General features: G+C 40.5%; 1 protein-coding gene across 4 annotated transcripts in view; it reads left to right on the plus strand.

The window, feature by feature from the left end:
* LOC146857073 (uncharacterized) overlaps positions 1-21,740 on the plus strand; it is a 345,333-nt gene that overhangs the window by 308,826 nt on the left and 14,767 nt on the right. For all 4 annotated transcript variants that reach the window (XR_014979538.1, XR_014979537.1, XR_014979536.1 and 1 more), the window contains one exon: positions 3,232-3,406. Coding sequence is in view for 1 of the 4 variants with exons in the window: in XM_085646799.1 (XP_085502925.1) it covers positions 3,232-3,389 (158 nt within the window). In the remaining 3 variants the exon portion in view is untranslated. The remainder of the gene's footprint in view (positions 1-3,231; positions 3,407-21,740) is intronic.

Here is a 21,740-nt window from a genome sequence, read left to right on the forward strand (position 1 = left end):
AATTCTAGGAATACTTTCCTGAATTTTACTGTAGAAATCAGCAAGGACAGTTTGGCTTTCCTAGACTTGAGAATTATTCCTACGGCTGATGGTTTGCAGAGTGAACTGTATAGAAAACCTATGGCTCGCAATTTACTATTACTGTATAGCAGCCACCATCCCAGGTCACTTCGCAATAACCTGCCATATGGTCAGTTTCTGTGTATAAGACGCAATTGCTCTACCAAAGACAAATATAAAGAACATGCTGCCTCTCTCTCTTTGCAGCTTAAGGAAAGACAATATCCGAAGAAGCTGATCGATGAAACGAGCCTCTAACGATAACAGAGATGTGCTCTTAGAAACTAACGTGATCAAACCTAACACTTCTAGATTGACATGTGTGAACACATTTAGTGCTGCTTCCAACAGTATTCAAACGGCCATTAAAAGACACTGGCGCTTTTTGAATATCGATAATGATACCTTACCACCACCACTCTTTGCCTTTAAAAGAAGTTCTAATATCAGAGACAGTTTGGTGCACACACGTCCACGTGATATGACCCGTACATCATCCACTCAGAATACATTGTGGAATTCGCCACCAGTTAAGGGACATTATCCCTGTGGGTCTTGTGCGGCATGTCCCCAAACAAGTCACTCTACCACGGTTGACATTGGAACTGAAAGACCCTGGTCTCAAGTGAGACATACTAATTGCAACAGCGATAGACTTATCTATCTGATAACGTGCCCCTGCCAATTGAAATATGTAGGGAATCTCTGAGCACAAGAGCATGATTAGGTGCAATAAACAATCTACAAAACTGACCAATCACTTTCTAACTCTAAAACACAGAGCGGATGATCTACGCTGGACAGTTTTAGAACAACCAGCCATTCCCCCTCATGTTACAGATGTTTCACAATTTCTTTTTCTAAAAGAACAACGCTGTGTTTTCAAGCTTAAGAGCGATCGCATAGGTCTCGATGATATTCCCTGGACCTTGCTGTAATAACCTAGTTAAGTCAGCCCTTTGTTTGAAACCTATTGTAACACCTAGCCATTTTATTGTTGCTCTCCCCATTCGAATGCTTTTTTCTTTCACGTAACTTTGTACAAAGGGGCCAAAATCTGACTCAAGTGGGGGATGGGCTGTCTCCAAAAACCAAACAATCCAATGAACCGCTGGGCTTCCTTCCTATTTCGTGGCACAGCAAATTCTTTGAAATTTTGTTTCACCTGCGGCATCACCTCTCTGTGTCCCTGATGCCATTGAATGCCCCAAAACTTCATGTTTTGGGAGGGTCCTTGTACCTTTGTGGAATTTATCTCCCAATCCTGCCCAACTGAATCTGCACTTGCTCTTGTGTCTCCCTGTATCATCACGTCATCAATGTAATGGCAAAGATTCCTTCCAGGAATAACTGGTACCTCACCTAAATGCTCCGCCACCAGCCGGTGACAGATAGTAGGACTGTGCAAGTACCCCATTTGTAGTTCTTTTTTATGTGACCTGCCTACCATTCCATGAGAACGTGAATTGCTCTTGGCACTCAGGGGCTATTGATATAGAAAAGATAGCATTGACAATGTCAATAGTCCCATACCAAGTCCCAGGATGCTTCTGTATTTTTCTATAACGGTAACAGTATCCAGGACAGCGGCAGTCAAAGGAGGTGTGTGCTTGTTTAATTCACGATAATCAACTGTCATGCGCCAACTATTGTCACTTTTGCGCACAGGCTACACAGGGTTATTCAAGGTGGTAGTGATTGGAGTCACCACCCCTTCTGTTATGGATATTCTTTCACATGCCCGCCTCCTTCCTTGTTCACCTTGATCTGACACCCTTCAAAGTAATCCAGGGTAATATGGTGCTGATTAATCCGATTTGGGTTATGGATGCAACTGGTAACAGGAATCATGTTCATGTAACCATATCTTGCATCATTTCATGTGTATTTTTGCAACTTGTAACTGGAATCAAGTTCATGTACCCATATCTTCATTCATGTCATGTGTATTTACAAATTTAAAAACAATGTAGAAAATCAGTAAGACAGACAGTTGAACTGCACCTGAAATCAAAGTGTTTTTTAAATACTGAGGCAACGTGAGTTTTATGAATATTAAACAGCTTGGCTCACGCGTTCTGCACGTGTTCGTGTCTAAAAGGCAGTTGGTCTCATGAATATTCAACAAAAAAACACGCGGCAACTGCAGAAGACGCATGTATGCAAATGCCCCCCAACATGACTGAGAGGGTATTTAAACCTCTCTCATTCACGACTCAGTGCTTGGCCTTGTTGCTCTCTGGCTCTTACCTGGCCACAGCTCTTCGAAATCGGCATCCCCTGCTTGGCGACTCTGCATCTGTGATTCCTGGCTTCTTGATTCCAGGCAAAGATCTTCCTGGTTCCGGACGAAGGTGTCCAATCAGCAGCTGCTCTGGCGTCGTATTTCCAGAAAGAGAAGCAATACAGAAAAGCGTGCATTAGATATTTTCTAACTACAACTCTACGGTGAGTTTATTTGGCAATATAAAAAGAAACTCAAAAAAGTTGCTCTACCAGTTGTGAATATTCCCTGAGAAAAAACTCCCTGAACTTAAGAGGAATTCACATCTCGAGCGCAACGGTGAATTTCTACCGTATTTCCTAGAGGTGATTGACATTAAAAAGCACAGACTGAAATCTTCAAGATAGAGACTTTTAAAAGTGTAAAAGTACTATCGCAAAGCGAATTCATCCTCAAGGACTAAAACATCACTAATGTGATATTGTTATACTTATTTGTGTGTATTATTTTATTTCATTTAAGTTAGACAAAAGATTCACGCAGTATTAGAATCTCTACAGACTCGAGGCATCCTATTTAAAGCAGACCATATGAGGACTAGGGTACCATTTGTATAGATAATAACAGACGTTTATCATTGTTGTGCTTTGAATTGTTATGTGAATAGTAATGATTGCATTGCCTATTGCCAATTATACGATCACTAACTATATTGTCAACTAAACAATCCATGAGACTGTGACAACCTAAATAGTTTTTTATTTAAGAATAATCATAGGAAAGCGTTCATGACTTCATGATAATTGTTAAAAATACCTTTAGACAAATTCACATATTGTTTATTCTCTGAATTCTGTATTTAGGAGTCTAAGGAAGACTTGAGATAATATTGAGCACCCCAGTGCAATTCTTGTTCATTGTATCCTGGTCATTATGTATTCCCGCAGAATCCTGTTCCCTCCAAACAAGACTACTGGAATCTTCTTGTCTCTTGTTTGTTACTTTATCCCTAACCCCTTTCCCCCCGGAGACTTTAAGATCCTATCTGCTAGTGTCTAGAGGGCCTGGGGAATTATCATCTGGCAGAACCTCGTCGTCAATGTGAAAAAATCTGGAGCACAGGTGAGTGTCTCATAACGCCTGGCTCTATAAAGTCCTGTATGGTTGCATTGATCTCCTTATGCCCTTCTGGAATTCTGTACTGTTTCAAATGAATTACTTTAGTAGCCTGGGGCACCTTCACTGGAGGAATCTTCAAGTGACCCACCCTTACGGTGTCAATTGAAGTGTACCTTTTTGATCCAAATTAATAGTACCCATCCTAAATACAGAGTAATTCCCTTCAAGATATCAATTCTAATAATATATTCAGAGAGGGGCACAATCAATACAGTGTACTCTCTTTTTGGTATTCTCCCTATTTTTATTTGGACCTTTGTCTGCACAGCTGGTGTCTCATTTCCGCCTAAGCCTGTGATTGTGAAATAATGCCCTTTAAACTTTTTGGGATTTCCATATATTAAAGTGGCCTCCGCTCTGGTGTCTACTAGGGCTCGGGCCCTTTGAACATTACGATGTTTCCAATGAATTTCTATGTCAACATAGGGTCTATTGTCTTTGCGAGGCCATCTTTGGTACTGGAGAGTGACCTATTTCCTAATCTGCTTTCAATCTGTCAACCCTTGCCCAGGTCAAATCTGGGTACAATTTGTCATTCTATCGGGGGAACTCCTCCCCCTTCCGGATCTCACTGAGCCATTCACTTTCTAAATCTCTCCCTTCCTTCGTACTCAAATGGGCAGCTCTCTCACCCTCCTTTTCTTCTTCATCCACCTCTGGCTTTCTTCACATTTTATTTTGTTTATTCACTCTCCTGCTTCCTTCTTTTTTGTCCAACCCTCTTTACCGATACATCTCTCTCAGACTTTTAGTCTCTATTCCATCTATCTGCTCTATCTTCACTCCATCATTCAACAAAGCCAAAAACATGTCTCTTCTAGACAGCCTGTTATTGTCTCAGACCTGCAGGCTCTTTCAGTCGTTATCCAGTCCCCCAGCTCTCCCAACTCACGGACTGCCTCAATCACCTGCGTCAAATTATTACCAGTCTGATTAGTTAAAAAAGTCATCATCACCTGTTTGTAAGCAGGGGGAGCCAAACAGATTATTTTATTTCGCACTGACACAGTTAAAAGTCCATCCATCAACTTATGTGCATTATCCAGAAAAACAGCAGTTTTCATCACGTCCTCCTTAAGTCTCTGTATAACATCTCTCAATGTATACCAAGGTTTATCATTCACTGGCAAGTCTGACTCTGTTGTGGATTTCTGATTGCTTCCAACCACTGCCAATTGTACCAGGTTAGTTTGATTATTGCCCCTGTAACTCCTAAACTGCTCCTGCACTGTAGGATCAGTACTGAGCGTGCAGAACTTCACTGCATCGGGGGGCGTGGTCTGGCCATGGAGCAAAATGGCTGCCTAAGTTGTGGGCTCCACCTGGAGAGGAGCCTTTGACGTGAAGGGCGCGCTAACCTACACTGTTCTCTCTGCTGCTTTGGTGAATTTGGCATTGTGGCGACTTGCGGAGGCGTTGTATGTGCAGCACGGGGCTTAGCTACACCCGTAATGGCGCCTCCTGCTTCGGCGAAATCCTAAGGTGAGAGTGATATCACCCAGCCTCCAACGCTTCAGGAATCCCCAGTCCTCGCATGCGTGTAGACCGGTATTCCTCTCATTATCTCCGCCCCCTCTCAGCGTGTCTCCCTGATGTGCATGCTCTTGCAGGAGAGTCCTGAGGAAAACGAGCACGTTTTGTGAAAGAGTGCTCCAACGTTGTAATTAATCCCCGTTCTTGCACAAATGAGGAGCATATCACTGACGTCCTATTTGTTTTTTTTTTATAAAAAAAGAAGGCACAATATATGAATTAATTCCTACGCTCAAACAATTATATATTGTTAAGCCACAATTTTTCTTTTTAAACTGCTGAATACTCTTAAATGCAGTGCAGAAGGCAACAACATGATGATATATATGTAGTAATTTGAGGGTGGAGTGCTGAGGAGAATGAGCATGTTTTGTGAAGAGGTGCTCCAACGTTACAATTAACCCCCGGCAGTCCTGTAGAGAGGTTGTTGTTGCTCCAATATGCAGAAAATAATACTGGCACCCTGCATTATCAAATAAGGGCAGTATATATGAATTAATATCAGCGCTAAACAATTTTAATTTTAACACTACTGCATATTGTCAAGCCACATGTTTTAAGCTCTACCCCTGAATACTTTTAAGTGCAATGTTGAAGTCAGACAACATGGTTGTACATATACAGTAATGGTAGTTATGATCGTTATGATGCAGTCCTAATTCAATGCATGTTGCATGAAGTGAGGTGACAACATATACCTAATGAAATGTGGCCCTCTCTGTATATGTTTTACTGCCTAATGTAGCGTCCACCCGCACATCAAATCTCACCAGATATCAAGCATTTAAGTCATAGGAAAAGATATGCGACATACTGAAGTGATTGGAATTGATATTCAGTCTTGACTCTTTTGGATAATTACTGTCATTAAGATATATTTGATAACTCTGTGCACAGAAGCATCATTTTAGAAAGATACTACAGAGCTTAAGATACATTTTCGTGCACGGTTGTGGGGCTGACATTAGTGTCAAACATTAAAAGTAATAGTAAACTCTCTACGCCACTTTTATTTGCTGAGGTTCTTAAGCAATCAGGCAAGATGCCTGGCAAAGGATCTGCTCCTGCATCAAAAGAACCACCTCAACATGCTAACATTTCTCCACATGGTGATACACTGAATCACATATTACTGGAAATTTCCGCAGTCAGTAAATGTCTAGAAGGTATGGACGGTAATATTTCCTCCTTAACAGCTGAAACTAAAGCCATTGGAGTAGACTTGGTGGGTTTTTGCACAAAAACCGATGCTCTAGATTCGAGACTGACAATTGTGGAAAATTGTCTTGATACAGTGCAAAATAAAGACCAAGAACTGCTCTTTCTTCGCAGTAAAATAGTTGACTTGGAGGACCGTAGTAGGAGAGATAATATTTGTTTTTTTGGATTTTCCGCAAAATATTGAAAACCAAAATGCTAGGTTGTTTGTGACATTCTTCCAAAGTTAACTGGCATCACCTTTGACCCTCCTTTAGAGATACAAAGAGCCCGCCGCATAGGTCCTCCACTAAAAGATAGCACAGCTCGACCAAGACCACTTATCGCTTTTAAGACATGAGCAAACCAGACGCCTATTAACCACAGCGCGTTCGCATTGGCTCATATTTTTATATAAGGGTCACGTCATCCACATGGCTGCAGACTTCTCTAAAGAGACTAACGAGAGGCGCAAAGCATTACTTGCAATTAGACCTCAGTTACGACAACTGGATATTTAATATGGTCTATTCGAACCAGCTCATTTCCGTATTACGAAAAATGGGGACTCTATAGACTTTTATGATCCAGCAGATTTGCAGCAATTCCTAGATCAAATGAAAACACAAGATATGGAGACACAAGATGCTTCAATTGATCACAGCCATGCAAGCTTGAGTTCCACACAATAAATTCTTGATAACAGAAGACGTAATGTTAGCAATCCTCGTCAAAAAGGAAAAGATCTAGAAAGACCTACTCGTGCCCAAGATGATAAATCTTCAGCGTTGCACGTTGCTTCTGTTTTTGCAAAAGATCAACATAGAGATCAGTCTCGTTCCCCTCTCAAGCCTGCCTCCGAAGAAGTCTGACAATTGTAATACGACAAATTTAGTAATTAAATAAGTATTCATATTTTAAAAGAAAAAGAAAAATACTGCATTACTTACATTTTTATTGTAGAAGTTGAATTGATTAGACAGTGTTCATCTATGCAATATAAATGAAAATATTCAAGTTTTGCATAACTGAATGTTATCTATACACCATATTTTATAATATGTATTGGATTATACTGTTTCATTAGGATGTTCCATTTTATCGTACTATATTTAATAGTATTCGCTTCAGCTTTCACTTTCTTATCTGTTCTATTTTGTATATTTCAATTCATTTTTAATTTGTGTGTATTTATATATAGCAATGAATGTTCTCATATCTAATATATATTATATGTATAGATTTTTGGAGATGGTACCATATGCTCATCTGATTCTATATATGTATTTACATTATGCGCTTTCCTATAGATTCAATATATTATAGTAATTTATGTTATGCTGTGATGTGTATAATCTCTGACCTTGGCAGTATTTGTTATCCCTTCGTCGGGGCTCCTCTCCGCGGTGGTGCTCCGGGAGATATAGTCCGGTGGTTCACAGTTTAGTATTTTTGGCACTTACATTATTCTCTACCAATATCTAAACTGTATTCACCTAATTGTTCTTAATTTTACTGTCTCTACACATTTTCTACTCTCACAATTTATATTTTCTTTGTGTCTCTGATTATCTATATTTCTGCTAAACCAGGGGTTTCCCTCCCTATTCTCTATTCTCTATTCTCTCTCCTTCCTTTTTTTTTTTCTTCTTCTTACTTAAACCCATTGGCACCTCATAAATATGTGCAGCACGCCCAACACACACCCTCTTTCTGTCATTACATAGAATGTGCATGGACTTACTCATTACATCAAAATAAAGAAAGTACTGTCATATCTTCAATCCAAGAGGGCATATGTGCCATTACTTCAAGAGACACATTTGGATACATTGGAGTCGGAGAAACTCTGTAGGGACTGGGTAGGCAATGTAATTCACAGTAGTATACAGAGGGATGAACATACAACTGCAGACCCCACACGCAAATGTGGAGTAGCAATTCTAATCCGTAAATCTCTCCAAGTCACAATATCAAAAACATGGACAGATCCCGTAGGTCGTTATGTATTTGCAAAGCTACGTCTTGGAGATACCTACATTTGTGTTGGCTCTGTTTACGCTCCGACGGGAACAAAAAAAATCATTTTTTCTTCATCTAAACCGTTTATTAGTTGACATAGGTGCATCGCAATATCTCATAGGTGGCGACTGGAACATTGTAAGAGAACCAATTTTAGACAGAACAGGACCCCTAGATAAAAATAATAATGCTGACAGGGCATTAATGGATGACATCTTAGCTTATAATGGATTAATTGATCACTGACGTCTTTCACATCCGTCAGATACTGAGTACACATTTTCATCTCCAACGCATGGTACCCCTTATCTCGATTGGATTGTCTTTTTTTAGTATCACAAACATTAGTCCAGTCTATTCAACAATCTTGTATTTTTGAAGCAGCATTATCTGATCATTCCCCGACTTCTTAGCCATTGAAGTTGGCATACCCAGACCAGGGCGTAAACCCTGGCGCATGAACATACAACGACACAAGTCTCCAGAGGGTAAACAACAATTACAAACCTTTTTTCAAGACTATATTTCTATGAATCAAGGTTCGGTAACTTCAAATAAAGTGATATGGGCTGCGGCTAAAGCTACCATCAGAGGTCAATGGATGTGCGAGGCGGCATTAGCCAATAAACGTAATGCTGCACGTCAACAAGAACTAGAGCAGAACATTCAGTCGGATACCCGTCAGTATATCATAGCACCAACATTGCAAAACCGTAAATCTTTAGAGCAAGCTCGAATGGAACTAAATGGGCTTTTCACATCTAAGGCAGAGATTGCCCTTCCAAAAACTAAAACAAGACACTATGAACAAGGTGAAAAGGCAGGTAGATTATTAGCGGCACAACTAAGATAAAGAGAAGCAGCCATGGCAATCCCAGCTATTAAATCATTTCACGGTCCAATTCTTAGTAGGCCACAGGACATAGTGAATGAGTTTGCTTCCTTTTATACGTCCTTCTACAAACCAGTAAACACAGATAGGCTAAACGATTTTCTTTCAAAAGTAGATCTTCCATACCTTTCCGATGATGGAAGGACTTTTCTTGAGGGAGAAATTAGCAGGGATGAAATAGCGCAAGTAATATCTAAATTGCCATACCATAAAGCCCCTGGGGAAGCCGGTTTCCCGGCTGAATTTCATCGTTGGGCTGGACCTAATATAATTGATTCCCTATATGCTGCTTTTCAAGAAGCAGAACGAGATAACTCCTTAAATCCTCTTTCTAACAAGGCGATAATCGAGTACTCCCTAAACCTGGAAATAAACCTTTGCTTTGTACCAGTTACCGACCCATTTCACTCTTGAATTGTGATATCAAAATATTTGCTAGCATTCTGGCTTCTCGTCTTAGAAAGGTATTACCTTCCTTGATTCACTCAACTCAAGTAGGATTCGTTCCAGGACGTTCCTCTAGGAATCATTTACGTACACTGGCGCATAACCTATGTTATGCTAAACACCTCCCACAAGATGCATTAGCCTTATCATTAGATGCTGAAAAGGCCTTTGATCGCATAGAGTGGGACTATCTTTTCAGTGCTCGAACGTTTTGGACTTGGAAACCAGTTTATTCAGAAAGTACGACTATTATATGATAATCCTTCTGCACAAGTTGATTGTGGAGGCTTCCTATCAGAATCATTTCCGATCCAAAGAGGAACACGTCAGGGATGTCCTCTATCCCCACTTCTTTTTCTTTTAACAATGGAGCCTTTAGCAGCCACGATTCGTCAATCTGAAACAGTTACATGTATACCCCTTACTATAAGTGAATTCAAACTTTATCTATACGCAGATGACATATTACTCACCTTAACGGACCTTACTAATTCATTGCCATCTTTGCTTCAAATTATAGACACTTTTTCTTCATTCTCAGGTTATAAAATAAATTGGGACAAGAGTGAAGCCTTACCTATTTCTGATGGAACCACTAAGGCGGCTATACACAACTTTCCCTTTCATTGGCAAACCTCATGTCTTAAATATTTGGGTATATTAGTGAATAAGGGTATGGAAGGTATGATTACAGATAACCTGAACCCACTAATTGTTCAAATGCAACGTGACTTTGAAAAGTGGAAAATTTTGAATCTTTCCATGTGGGGTAGAGTTCAAGCTGTTAAAATGGTAACACTTCTTCGTTTTCTATACACCTTAGGTAAGCTTCCTCTCCATATTCCCTTATCCACTTTGAGACTTATGGATTTCAAAATAAAAACTTTTAGATGGGGTTCATTGAAACCTTGTTTGGCTGTGGCAAAATTCAAAGCTCACCATTCCTCTGGAGGTATGAGTCTTCCATCCATTGAACATTATAACTTAGCATTGCAGATTTCTCAAATATCATATATGTTACCGGGAGTTTCTGATGTCCCGCAATGGGTCCATTTTGAGCGCCATCTTTTATCTTCAGGCTATTTCTGCACTCTATGGTACTAACATTGCACGTCAAAAACCCACAAACCCAATTCTATCAGCCATGTCCAAATCGTGGCAAAGAGCACACCGTTTATTATCTTTAAACTCCCATATACATGAAAAAGTGCCCATATGGAATAATTCCGGTGTTCGTATTAATAAGAGGGTATTATCATGGCCATTATGGGAAGCAGCAGGTATTCAAACATTAGATCACATTTTTTATAATGGTGACTTTAAAACATTCACACAAATACAAGAGGAATTCGGTCTTCCATCACATCAATCTCTAAAATATGATCAGCTCAAACAATGTTTGGAAAAACAATTAGGTTCACATTCTCCGGTGCTTTCAAATTCGCAGATATCGTCAAACCTAAATACCTGGGGCAAACATAAAGGTATCCGGTTTATACAGAGTTTTCACACCTCATATTTTTTCTTAACCTCTAGCACAGACATTACAATTTAAGTGGCAATCCCGACTTTCAATTTCTTATACTCCTAATGCATGGGAGACAATAATGGAGAATTTAGACAAAGGAACTCGTGAAGCTGGACTAAAATGTTGTCAATTTAAGATTCTTCATGATTGGTATTGGTATCCTGCAAGATTAAAGAAAGCTGGTTTAATTTCCATGCCAATTGCTGGAGATGTGATAACACCAATTGTGACTCAACACACATTATATGTGACTGTCCGTTGATCCAATCTTTCTGGGCATATGTGGGAAAACCTTATATTCTACTATGCCTTTACATCTTCCGTTCACTCCTGCTGTTATTATCCTTCATGATCTTCAGTTATCTCCAAAACTCACCAAACCCCAATGTCGTCTTTTCCACACGGCATTGGCCTCAGCAAAAATATGAATTCTACGACATTGGAAATCTTCATCCACTCCTTCGCAAGAAGAATGGTTGACAACTATGTTCCAAACAGCATCACATGAGAAAATAATTTATAATCTTCAAAATGAAACTGATATATTTCTTCGTGTTTGGTCACCTTTCTTGAACCTGAATAGTGGTATGGATGTTGATGATAACACTCCAAGAGTGGATACTCCTACCCCTTGAACTGGCATTTGACAATATATTTTCTTTCTTCCTCCTCACCCCCCCCCTTTTTTTTTCTTCCTTCCACCCCTGGTTCTCATGCTCTCCTATTATAATATTAACTTATAATTTTGTTGTATTATTATTTCATTATTATATTATCTTATTATTCTCTCTTTTCAAATTTTCTTCTATTCTTTTACTCTTACTGCATCTTATTGACATCTCATTTCTCATCTCTCTTCATATAATTTCTATTACTATGCTTTATTCATTTTTATATCAAATCTTTTTCTATATTCTATTCACTATTTCTTTCCTGATATATTTTACAATATTCAATTTTACAAATGAATGAGCTGAGGAGATTTGTCATGTTAATATCTTCTATATTTATAGCTATATATAATATTTAATCTATTGAGTTAATCTATGATTCATTGTTTAAGAATTTTATATTTCTTATATCTGTTTGCATTATTTAAATATTTATCATTTCTCACACTATATTTATTCAATTGTATACCTTACTATTTAGCTTTATAGTTATTTATTGGCTCATAGTATTTATCATATATGCATTTTTCTCTTTTTCTTTTATATATATTCAGTATATTTATTCATCTCATTCAAATTGTAAGTTATTATTAACTTTATTGTACTTATGATGAAACTTTCTCAAAATGTCAATAAAAAATTATAACCCAGAACTTCACTGCATCTCTGTGATCCAACATTACCCAAGAGACGCCCATATCAAACAACCGCACCATCCATGTAAACAGAGATTCTCCAGGTTTTTGTCGGAATCTGTCTAAAATGTCATTAATCTCCTGCTGAGTAAAATCCTCAATAGAATCCATTGCAACCCTCTGTTGAAAATTTGGACCACTCTGTATTTTCCTACGATGTATGGGCTGCGCCTGAACCACTTTGCGGTCTTCTGACTCACCCTGACTACTGGCTTGATCACACTCTTCCCCCAGAGTCTGAACATTCTGAAGTATTCCCTTCCCACGTTTCTGGGTCCCAGTCAATTCCGACCTTTGCAATAGCTAAATGCACTTTTCTCTTGTTAACCCTTCCCCTCCATTTCTTGTACTTGTATTGTGCGATATGTACTACAGCCTTTTCCACTACAGTCTGGTAAGTTTCCAACTTATCTTGTAATAACTTATTCTGACAAGTTAACATTGAAGAGGTATTTTTGGCTCCAACAAACTATTTTTCTATTTTTTCACGTTCGTGCTGCAGCTGAACACATTTTTCATGCATTTTACGATAAGCACACAAGAGAATCCAATCTCTTCGCCCTAATGTGCTAAGCGCTTTCCCTTTCTCAACAGGCACTTTTTGCAAACACAACCATAAGGCTAGTTATTGATAAGAGCAGACCGCGTTGGCAGTCTGGGGATAATTTACAGAAGTCACTTTAAAATTAAAATGGATTCCATGTCTGACTCTGAATGTGAAATGTTATCCTTTAACCTTGAACTTACTAACAACTACTCCTGTAAAGGCCTGCTCATTTATCACCCTCCAGGCACTAGACATGACTTTTTTCATTCAATTCATACATTAGTTGAGGGGGGGCATGCAAAAACGACTATACGGTAATTGGAGATTTCAATTTCCACTTAGATTGTATTGAGGATAAAGACACGGAAGCTATTCTGGAGATTATGAATGCTTTCAACCTCCCACAATTAAAACATCAGTCTACTCACAGCGGTGGTCACACTCTGGGTGCGCTTTTTTTCTAAAAAACATTTCATTTCTGTCAAAGTATTTCTTCCACTTACATGGTCTGACCACAAAGCAGTGCTTTTTGAACTGTCTATCCCCCTCCCTACTCAAAGCAGGGATATAGATTCCAACCACTTGCCATTCTAACTCTGGTCTAAAACTAATTTTGACATTTTAGAACAAATCTACAATCAATTCTATGCCTCCTGTGACATCAACACTAGCGCTAGTTCCATTACTGTCCAAGCTGCAGCCAGAACAAATCCTCCATCCAACTTCAACCAATTCACATCTATTACCCCTGCAGATGTCCTTCATTTACTCAATTACAGAAAGTCAGGATCACCTTATGACCCGTGCCCCCCTCCATATTAAAACAGATTTTGGCTCTGATTGCTACACTTCTAGCTAGCATCTTCAACGGGATGTTTAGCATCGGTACCTTTCCTGATCTTTGGAAAAAGGCTTCCATTTGCCACTCCTAAAGAAACCTAATCTATACCCTGACATCTCAACCAACTACCGCCCTATCTCTAGGCTACCACTTCCAGCCAAACTAGTGGAAAAACTGATCAACATACAATTGACACAGTTTATTCAGGATAATCATCTGTTGGATCATTCTCAGTTCAGCTTCAGGGCCGAACATAGTACCGAGACGGCATTAATAAAAATCACAGATTAATTAAGAACTATCCTGGACAAAGAAGGCTCTGCAGCACTCATTCTCCTGGACTTGTTGGCGGCCTTCGATACGGTTGATCATGTCACTCTTGTCAACCATCTTAAAAAACTGGGCATTGCTGATAAAGCCCTGGTCCTACTTCAATCATTTCTAATCGACAGAAGTCACTCAGTTATGTTGGAGAAATTTTCATCTAACTCCTTCTCACTTCCGTGCGGGGTCCCCCAGGGATCCTCTCTAAGCCCTCTGCTCTTCAATGTCTATGTTCCAGAATTGGCCCCCTTGATTAGATCTTTTGTATTTTCCCCTACTTCTTATGCAGACGATACCCAAATCGTGGTGTCGGCCTTTAACAATACAGAAGTCACCATCTCTCTGTTTCACAACTGTATGAGAGCTGTTAGTAAGTGGATGGGAAGTCATTGTCTCAAATTTAACTCAGAGAAAACTGAGGTGATGCTCTTTGGTAACAAACCTCCGTTTTGGAGCCCAGCATGCTGGCCTGCAGAGTTTGGAACCCTCCCAACCCCATTCCAAAAAGCAAAAAACTTAGGCATAACTATAGATGACAAACTGAACTTTAATAAGCATATTAGCTCAGTTGTCTCTATCAGCTTCAACACTTTGCGAATCATCAGGAATATTCTTCCTTTTATTCCTTTCACCACCAGAAAAACAGTTGTTTCCTTACTAATTCTAGCAAAGCTAGACTACTGTAACAGACTCTTCATTAAGCTCCAAAAACAATATATGAAGAAACTTCAAAACGTACAGAATGCGGCAGCCAGGCATATTTTTGACCTGCCCAAGTTCCACCCAGTTTCAGCCTCCGTTAAGGAACTCCACTGGCTTATGGTGAATAACCGCATTAAATTCAAGGCATTATACCTCACCTTGCATGATCTAGGTCCTAGTTACCTCAAACAATCCCTCTCCTGGTACATACCTAACAGAGATCTACGTCCTAAAAATTCCCTGACTGTGTCGTGCCCCAGTTTTAAGACACTTAAATGGGGAGGCAGTTGTCTCTCCTCTGAAGCCCCGGTTCTATGGAACAACCTACCTATGAACATTAAAGCAGCTCTCACACTATTGATTTTTAGGAAACTAACAAAAACCTGGCTTTTTAACCTCTAGTCTTCCACTGCTCTTACCTTACTGCTATCCAATCAAGCACCATGACACCCATGGGTATTCGAGTGCTTTAGAAACATTTTAACATGACATAACATAACTTGTGCTGGCTCAACATCTGCTAAACACACATTCCAATTTTCACTCAGCCCAGTGCAATGAGCCCACTCGTGGGCAAGCATACCAAATAGGACTATCTCCCATCCAGGTATTTCAATTGGTATCTGGGAACCTGCCTTCGTTTTTCTAGAAAACATTTTTCTTTCCCCTTTGAATTTTCTTTCGTATCCTGCTGACTACGCAAACAATTTAGTGCTTGTAAATTGACACAATAGGACACACCTGAACCCTGCACTCAAGAGAGGAGGCAAATACACTACTGCACCTTTAAATAACACACGTAAAACAGCACTCCCAAAAGACGAGGCTATAAAACAAGACCCAGCACTGTCTTAAGGAGAGGTAAGAAAACAAATTCAGGTGCATTTAAAGTGACACACACATTTATTAATTCAATATTTTAGGAGGGAAGGCAAAATATATTGATTAATGCAGACTCCCAATTATCAAGTAACTCAAGCACAAAACCAGAATAACATGTAGCATATATACATGTAGCAAAGAAACTTAGAAATTATATACACAAAGTAAGTAACGCCTCACCGATCGTTCACTCAACATCCTTGCCAACTCAAGCTGGGGAGCCCGTTGACAGCTGGCCTTGGACTCTCGACCAGGACTCGGGTTCCATTCGTCTTACGACAGTACGTCTACTCTGTAAGTGAGCTAACACTTCTATTCTTCTGGCCACCTATCACCTTCTGTTTCTACTTCTCACTTACTTTGGTTGCATCATAGAGAGGAGGTCTCCTATCCATAAGTCCTTTTATTACCGGGTGAACCTCCTCCTCAGGCGGGGTCGAAGGCCGTGCCACAAAAGCCATACAAAAGCGCAACTTAGAGCGTCCTCGCACCAGTATCCTTGCCCTTCCGTATTCTCTGAGCCTGTCTGAATCCTTGCCAACTCCTGTCTGAATGTATTGCGTACTATTCCTCTCACTTGTGTTGCACATTTCAATCTTCTCGCATACGACTCCCATTCATTCAAGCAGTCAAACTCCACCAATCTAATGTTGCTTTTCATGTCCTTTCTCATCATTCAATACCTCAAATATTGCAACTTTGCTAAATCAAAGGTTTCCTCCATTGGAAACTGTAAATAAACATTCTACCTAATATACTTATGCCATTGATTAAAAGCAAACATGTAGATATAGAAACCTTAGTCATCTTTCCTTGAGCTGGAAACCCTTCGATCCAACCTGTTGTACTTACTAAACGCCTGACCCTTTGTCAGAGTTAATTTTAGGCACTCCAAAAATGCTGATAAACCCTGGGAACTATACATAAATTACTGTGGAGGGGCCAACCTCCTGTACTGTAGAGGTGCCAGCCTCTTGTACCTGGGAACTCCAATCCCCTTTTACCCTTTTAGCAGTGCCTTCTTCTCTCCCCTATGCTTTCTGCCACCCCTACCCACTGACTAACTTCTCAGTAGTTCTTTGAAATGAAGTATAGATCACTCACCATGTGTAAGTCTTAGCAGGGCCCCCACAGATGCTGACTCAGGAATCCAGTCCCGTTACTGAGATGCACACTTCGGGATATGCAGGGGTCCAAGCCAGACCCTTCACTGTGGTGCTGAGCACCAGCTGGGGGGAGTCCAGCTGATTAAGCAGAATCTTGTTTTTTGAATAAAGGAGCAGTCAGTCAGGGAAGATCTTCCAGCATTTAAGTTTATTCTCTAGCTGCAACAGTGTCTGTGTAGTGAACGAACAGAGTCTGCTTTACACACAGAACCACAAAAATATATATCTTTCATAATCACATAGGATACAATGATTAGCAATGATCTCAAAATGAAAACATTAAAGGATCAAGAGCTTTAGAGCGGTAATTGAGGAGGTTTTCAAACAGGTTTCTCGTTTATACTTGCCAACAATAGATATAATTCCTTAGTTAACATGTCTCTAAACATACATCATATAGTAGCTTATCGTCAACCTTGAGAATGAAACAGGCAGCTAAGAAAGCTGCATTGTAATCATTGCTGAGCAGCTGCACAACTTTAACCATCAATATGCTTCCTTTGAACCTTGTTAATAGTGTGCCGAAATACATAACAGATAAGTGCTTTCCATATGATCTCTGTGCCATGTAGGGAACATTCTTCAGTGGCAGTGGTTATTTATGCACACGCTTTAAATAACACACTCCAGGAGCCCAAGCGTGCTCAGAGAGGAAAGGTAATTTTTGCTTTCTTCTGCACAAAGGGAGAAAGGCTAAAACTAAGATGGCTTCTGTATGAAAATAAAATGGCTTACGCAAAGTCTACTGTTTTGCATTTTCTAGCCTCAGGACCACTGAGCCTAATTGAATGTGGTTCTGTGATTTGGAAGGGTACACAATGCATGCCTTCCTTTGCAAGAGGGTGTACTGTCCCCATTGTCTGCTGGCATGAGCTTGTCATCAGTGACAGTGTGTTTTTTATTTATAGTCGCAGAACAGACCACTTCCCCTTATCTGCACTGGATAAGAGGCCTACCAGCAAGTCCTTCTCAAGTTCTGCCTAAGCCTTACATAGCTGGATCACTTGCTACATCATATCTGCCTTGATAGTGCATATATGTGGTATAAGTAGATCATACTATATGCCAATGGCGTTTATGCACTGTATGGGTATTAGTCAGTAGAATCCATCTTGGATTGCCACTGCAAACATGCTGTACAAGATGGTGATAGCATGCCAGAGTTACATGGAGTATTGCTGGCATTCCTGAGGGTTTTGTGTGGTTACAGACTCTGAAGTACAGGAGGATAGAGGCAGAGCTCCTTTTAGATTTGCATAAGTGGCCTTTTTTCTGTGTCATGTTTTTGCTGCTTCCTTGAGAACTTTCATTACATAAGATGGAAGCCATAGGCAGTTTTTCTTCTCTGAAGTTCGGGGAACCCTTTGTCAGGGTCAGCCCTTTTTGTTCCTCCAGATTAGCTGCTCCTAAATGTCTGATGAGTGTCAGGTGTCAAGGCTTCTCTGCTCTTTGTGCTTGTGTTGTTGGCTTCTTCCAGAGAAGACAACCATCATCATTTCCTGTGTCTGCTCTGGAAGAGGAGGGTTACACAAAGTGAACTAACTAATTAGAACTAGTTAAAGAACAGCACATGTGGAATAAACAAACCATGGCTGACAAGGGAGTATAAGAGCAGGACTGAAACTGGCAGTCAGCGTTTTAAGATTTTTCTCTTACTGACATAGGTAATGCATAGTGTTGGAGAAACTTCTGAAATCAATGGCTCATGTCTTTGATGACCCCTAACCAGAGGTGATGGGGAAATCACATGAAGAGATATGCAACTATCTACTGGAAGAAACTGGGTGTCTGCCTTGGCACAGTAGTCTGCCTGGCTTGCTAAGAGAGGGATACTGTAGTTATGTATCCAGGAAGGGTCTTTCCAGAGGTAGATACCCAGCTGTAGTGGCCTGGAGGAGGAACTGGTCAGAACAGCAAACAAGCCCCATGAATACATTTTCAACTAGCACCAAGAATTTAGCAGGTGCTGCATGAAGCTGTAGTGAGCCCATTGCTGCTGCCCCTGGCGTGTCTCACCTATTACCCTCATTGAACTTTGAGATGTTTCTTGGGCCCGTTCTGGGCCTGGGAGTGAAATGAGCCGTGGCTGGCATACCCAAGCAGAGGACACCGCAGGAGCCAATGCTAGCTTGATGGAAGCAGGTCTCCCTGTATCCTCTATTCAAGGTGTACTGCACTGAGAAAAAGTGCAACTAAATCCTATGGTCATGGCCAGTGACTGAACCATGCTCAAGAAGTGTGTGACATCAAAAGGATATGACAAACTAATGTCCCCTGGACAATACACGTTATCTTCCGTTTTATCATGTGCAAAGGATTCGGGAATGTGGGCTCATGGGACCAACTTTCAGACCCCCTACAAACAACTCCTATGAACTTACCTTAAGATCCCTGGAGGACTGGATATGTTTTATTCTGTGGGTGGGGTTATTTACATTCCTCCACTAGTACCCCTGGGGTACACTCCGTGCCAAGGAGCAAAAGGCCAAAGGAAGCTACCATGATCATGGCCAAGGTGCTGAGGAAGGTGCCACAATGGCCAATCGACGCAGGAGCATCTGTTTGGGCTGCTGGAGGCTTGGCAAAAAGGCAATAAATGGTGAACCTGTTGTCGAAGATGCCATAGGCAACCTGAAGGCGATAGAGGCCTGACAACTATGAACGCTTGTGCGCCTTTAAATCTTCACACAGCATTATGGGTGTTTTGCTATTTCTCTCACATACCTACGTAAGCTGACCAAGAGTTTTATTGTAGATAATTAAAGCATAGGAAGAGATGCAGAAAATACACAAACCCCAGCCCAGATTTTTATTGTAGTATGAACTGAACTGCTCCATCAATGAGCATTTATATCTAACAGAAACAAAATCTTGTATTTTTTTCAAGACATCACATTGTGTGTATTTCAGTTGTTGCGTACGATACATGTTCTGACTGAACCTAAACATTCCGCCTGTACAATAAACTTTCATGAATACACCCTTACTCTTTGAGCTCACTAGTAAAAGCTAAACAAGGAGGTACTTGGCAATTAAGTGAGCACACATTAGTATCAAGCCCCTGTTGCTCCAGTCCAGAGGCAACAGCAGCACATGAGGATTGTCTGGTTGCCCTTGAGTTGCACAGACCCTAGAGGATGGGACTGATAAGAGCTTATTGAGAAAGTCACATCAACCACCCTCTGGCTATCCCAAGCCTGGCCACCAGGAAGGCCAAGAAACTGGCCGGATATCGGTAGACCACCGCCTTACATGCTCATTCCTAATTTGTTCAACCGCTTAACACTACCTAACTAAGCAATTATACAAATCAAACACCTCTTCCCTTCCATTGATGACATGATAACAGACGTAAACGGTGCTTCGTGGTTCTCCAACATGATCTAAAAGCTACTCATTGTTAACAGGTCAAGATCTGATTTATCTCGGGAACTAGATGCTGATTATGAACACTGCCTTCTCTGCACAAATTATTGCTTTCTCTATTATTGTTATGATCTATGAAATAATAAAAATATAACATTCAATATATATCATTAGCAAGCACTACCAAAGCAGTTCAGATATGTGTAACAAAAGTCTCTACCTTTTTATAGACTTTTGTTATATATATAAAGGGACCGCTTCAAAGTCTGGTTTTCAGGTCAGGATCCATGAATATTGATGGCTCTGGGCTAACTGGTAGTGAGGGAGCACTCAAGGATTACTTGGCCTCACCAGCTGTTGAACTGACGAGTGGAGCCATCATGGAGTCTGAGATGACCTCTTTAACTACCAACACATGATGGCTAAGATCCCAATATAATATAGAACATGCCCCAAATCCTCTATACGGTGGAAGCACTATGTGATTTAATAAGTACCTGAGGGCTAATAAAGACAGTTTTAAGTTTGCCACCATCTTGTAGGAAACAACATTTCTGTCGTCCCCCATTCCCACCTCCTCACTGTGGGCATTGTGTATAACAATCTCACCCACCCTCTAAAGTGAGCACCAAAGCCCATGCTCCGTGTATTTCGAACATATAGTCCCATCTCTCCAAGTCGAAGGCTTTTGCTATATCTTGGGCCACCACGGCCCCCCATTTGTATCCATGCCTGCTGCGGAGTGAAGTACATGTGTAAGTCTGTGAATATTATATGTGGTGCTCCACTCTGGGATGAAACTGCACCTATCCTCATTCATCAGTGCATTATCCATTGGTCGTAGCCTGTTGGCCAAAATCTTAACCAATATTTTAGCAGCAAAAATTAAATTAACTCACTAGCCTCTGGTAACCTGCAGGACACATTAAAAACCATTCTATTCAACGATCTTCCTCTTCCATCTTCGATTTCAATATTGTATCAGTAAATTTCACAAAAACACTTGTTAGTTGAGGGTCTTGCCTCCTAAAGGAAGACTTGACTACCAAAGCAGTTTAGTGTGACCATTCTAATGAAGGGATGTTTTAGACACATTCTCCATTTGTTTTGACGCTTGGGGCAGCACCAAATTACATGCATCACAGAATATACTGCGACCTGCACGATTGCGGTTTAGCCAAGTTTCCCATTGTTCATCCGATCAGAAACGTCCAATGCTTTTCATAAAAAACTTTTTACAAGAAAAGTGATGGAGGGCGGCGTTAGCCTTCTTCGCTTAACGCAGTGCTCCGCCACTTTTGAAACGCAGGGCTGCGCCATATTTAACACAATACGGTACAGCCCTGCTTTCTCCCTGCGCTGGCACTAATTACAGCTGCCTAGCAAAAACGCAGGCACCCTTGCAAGGGTGCGTGCATTGCAGGAATGATTGTTTATGTGCAGGAAGGAAAACCTTTCTGCACA

This window comes from Triturus cristatus, chromosome 3_2 (assembly GCF_964204655.1).
Source record: "Triturus cristatus chromosome 3_2, aTriCri1.1, whole genome shotgun sequence".
Classification (NCBI taxonomy): Eukaryota; Metazoa; Chordata; class Amphibia; order Caudata; family Salamandridae; genus Triturus; species Triturus cristatus.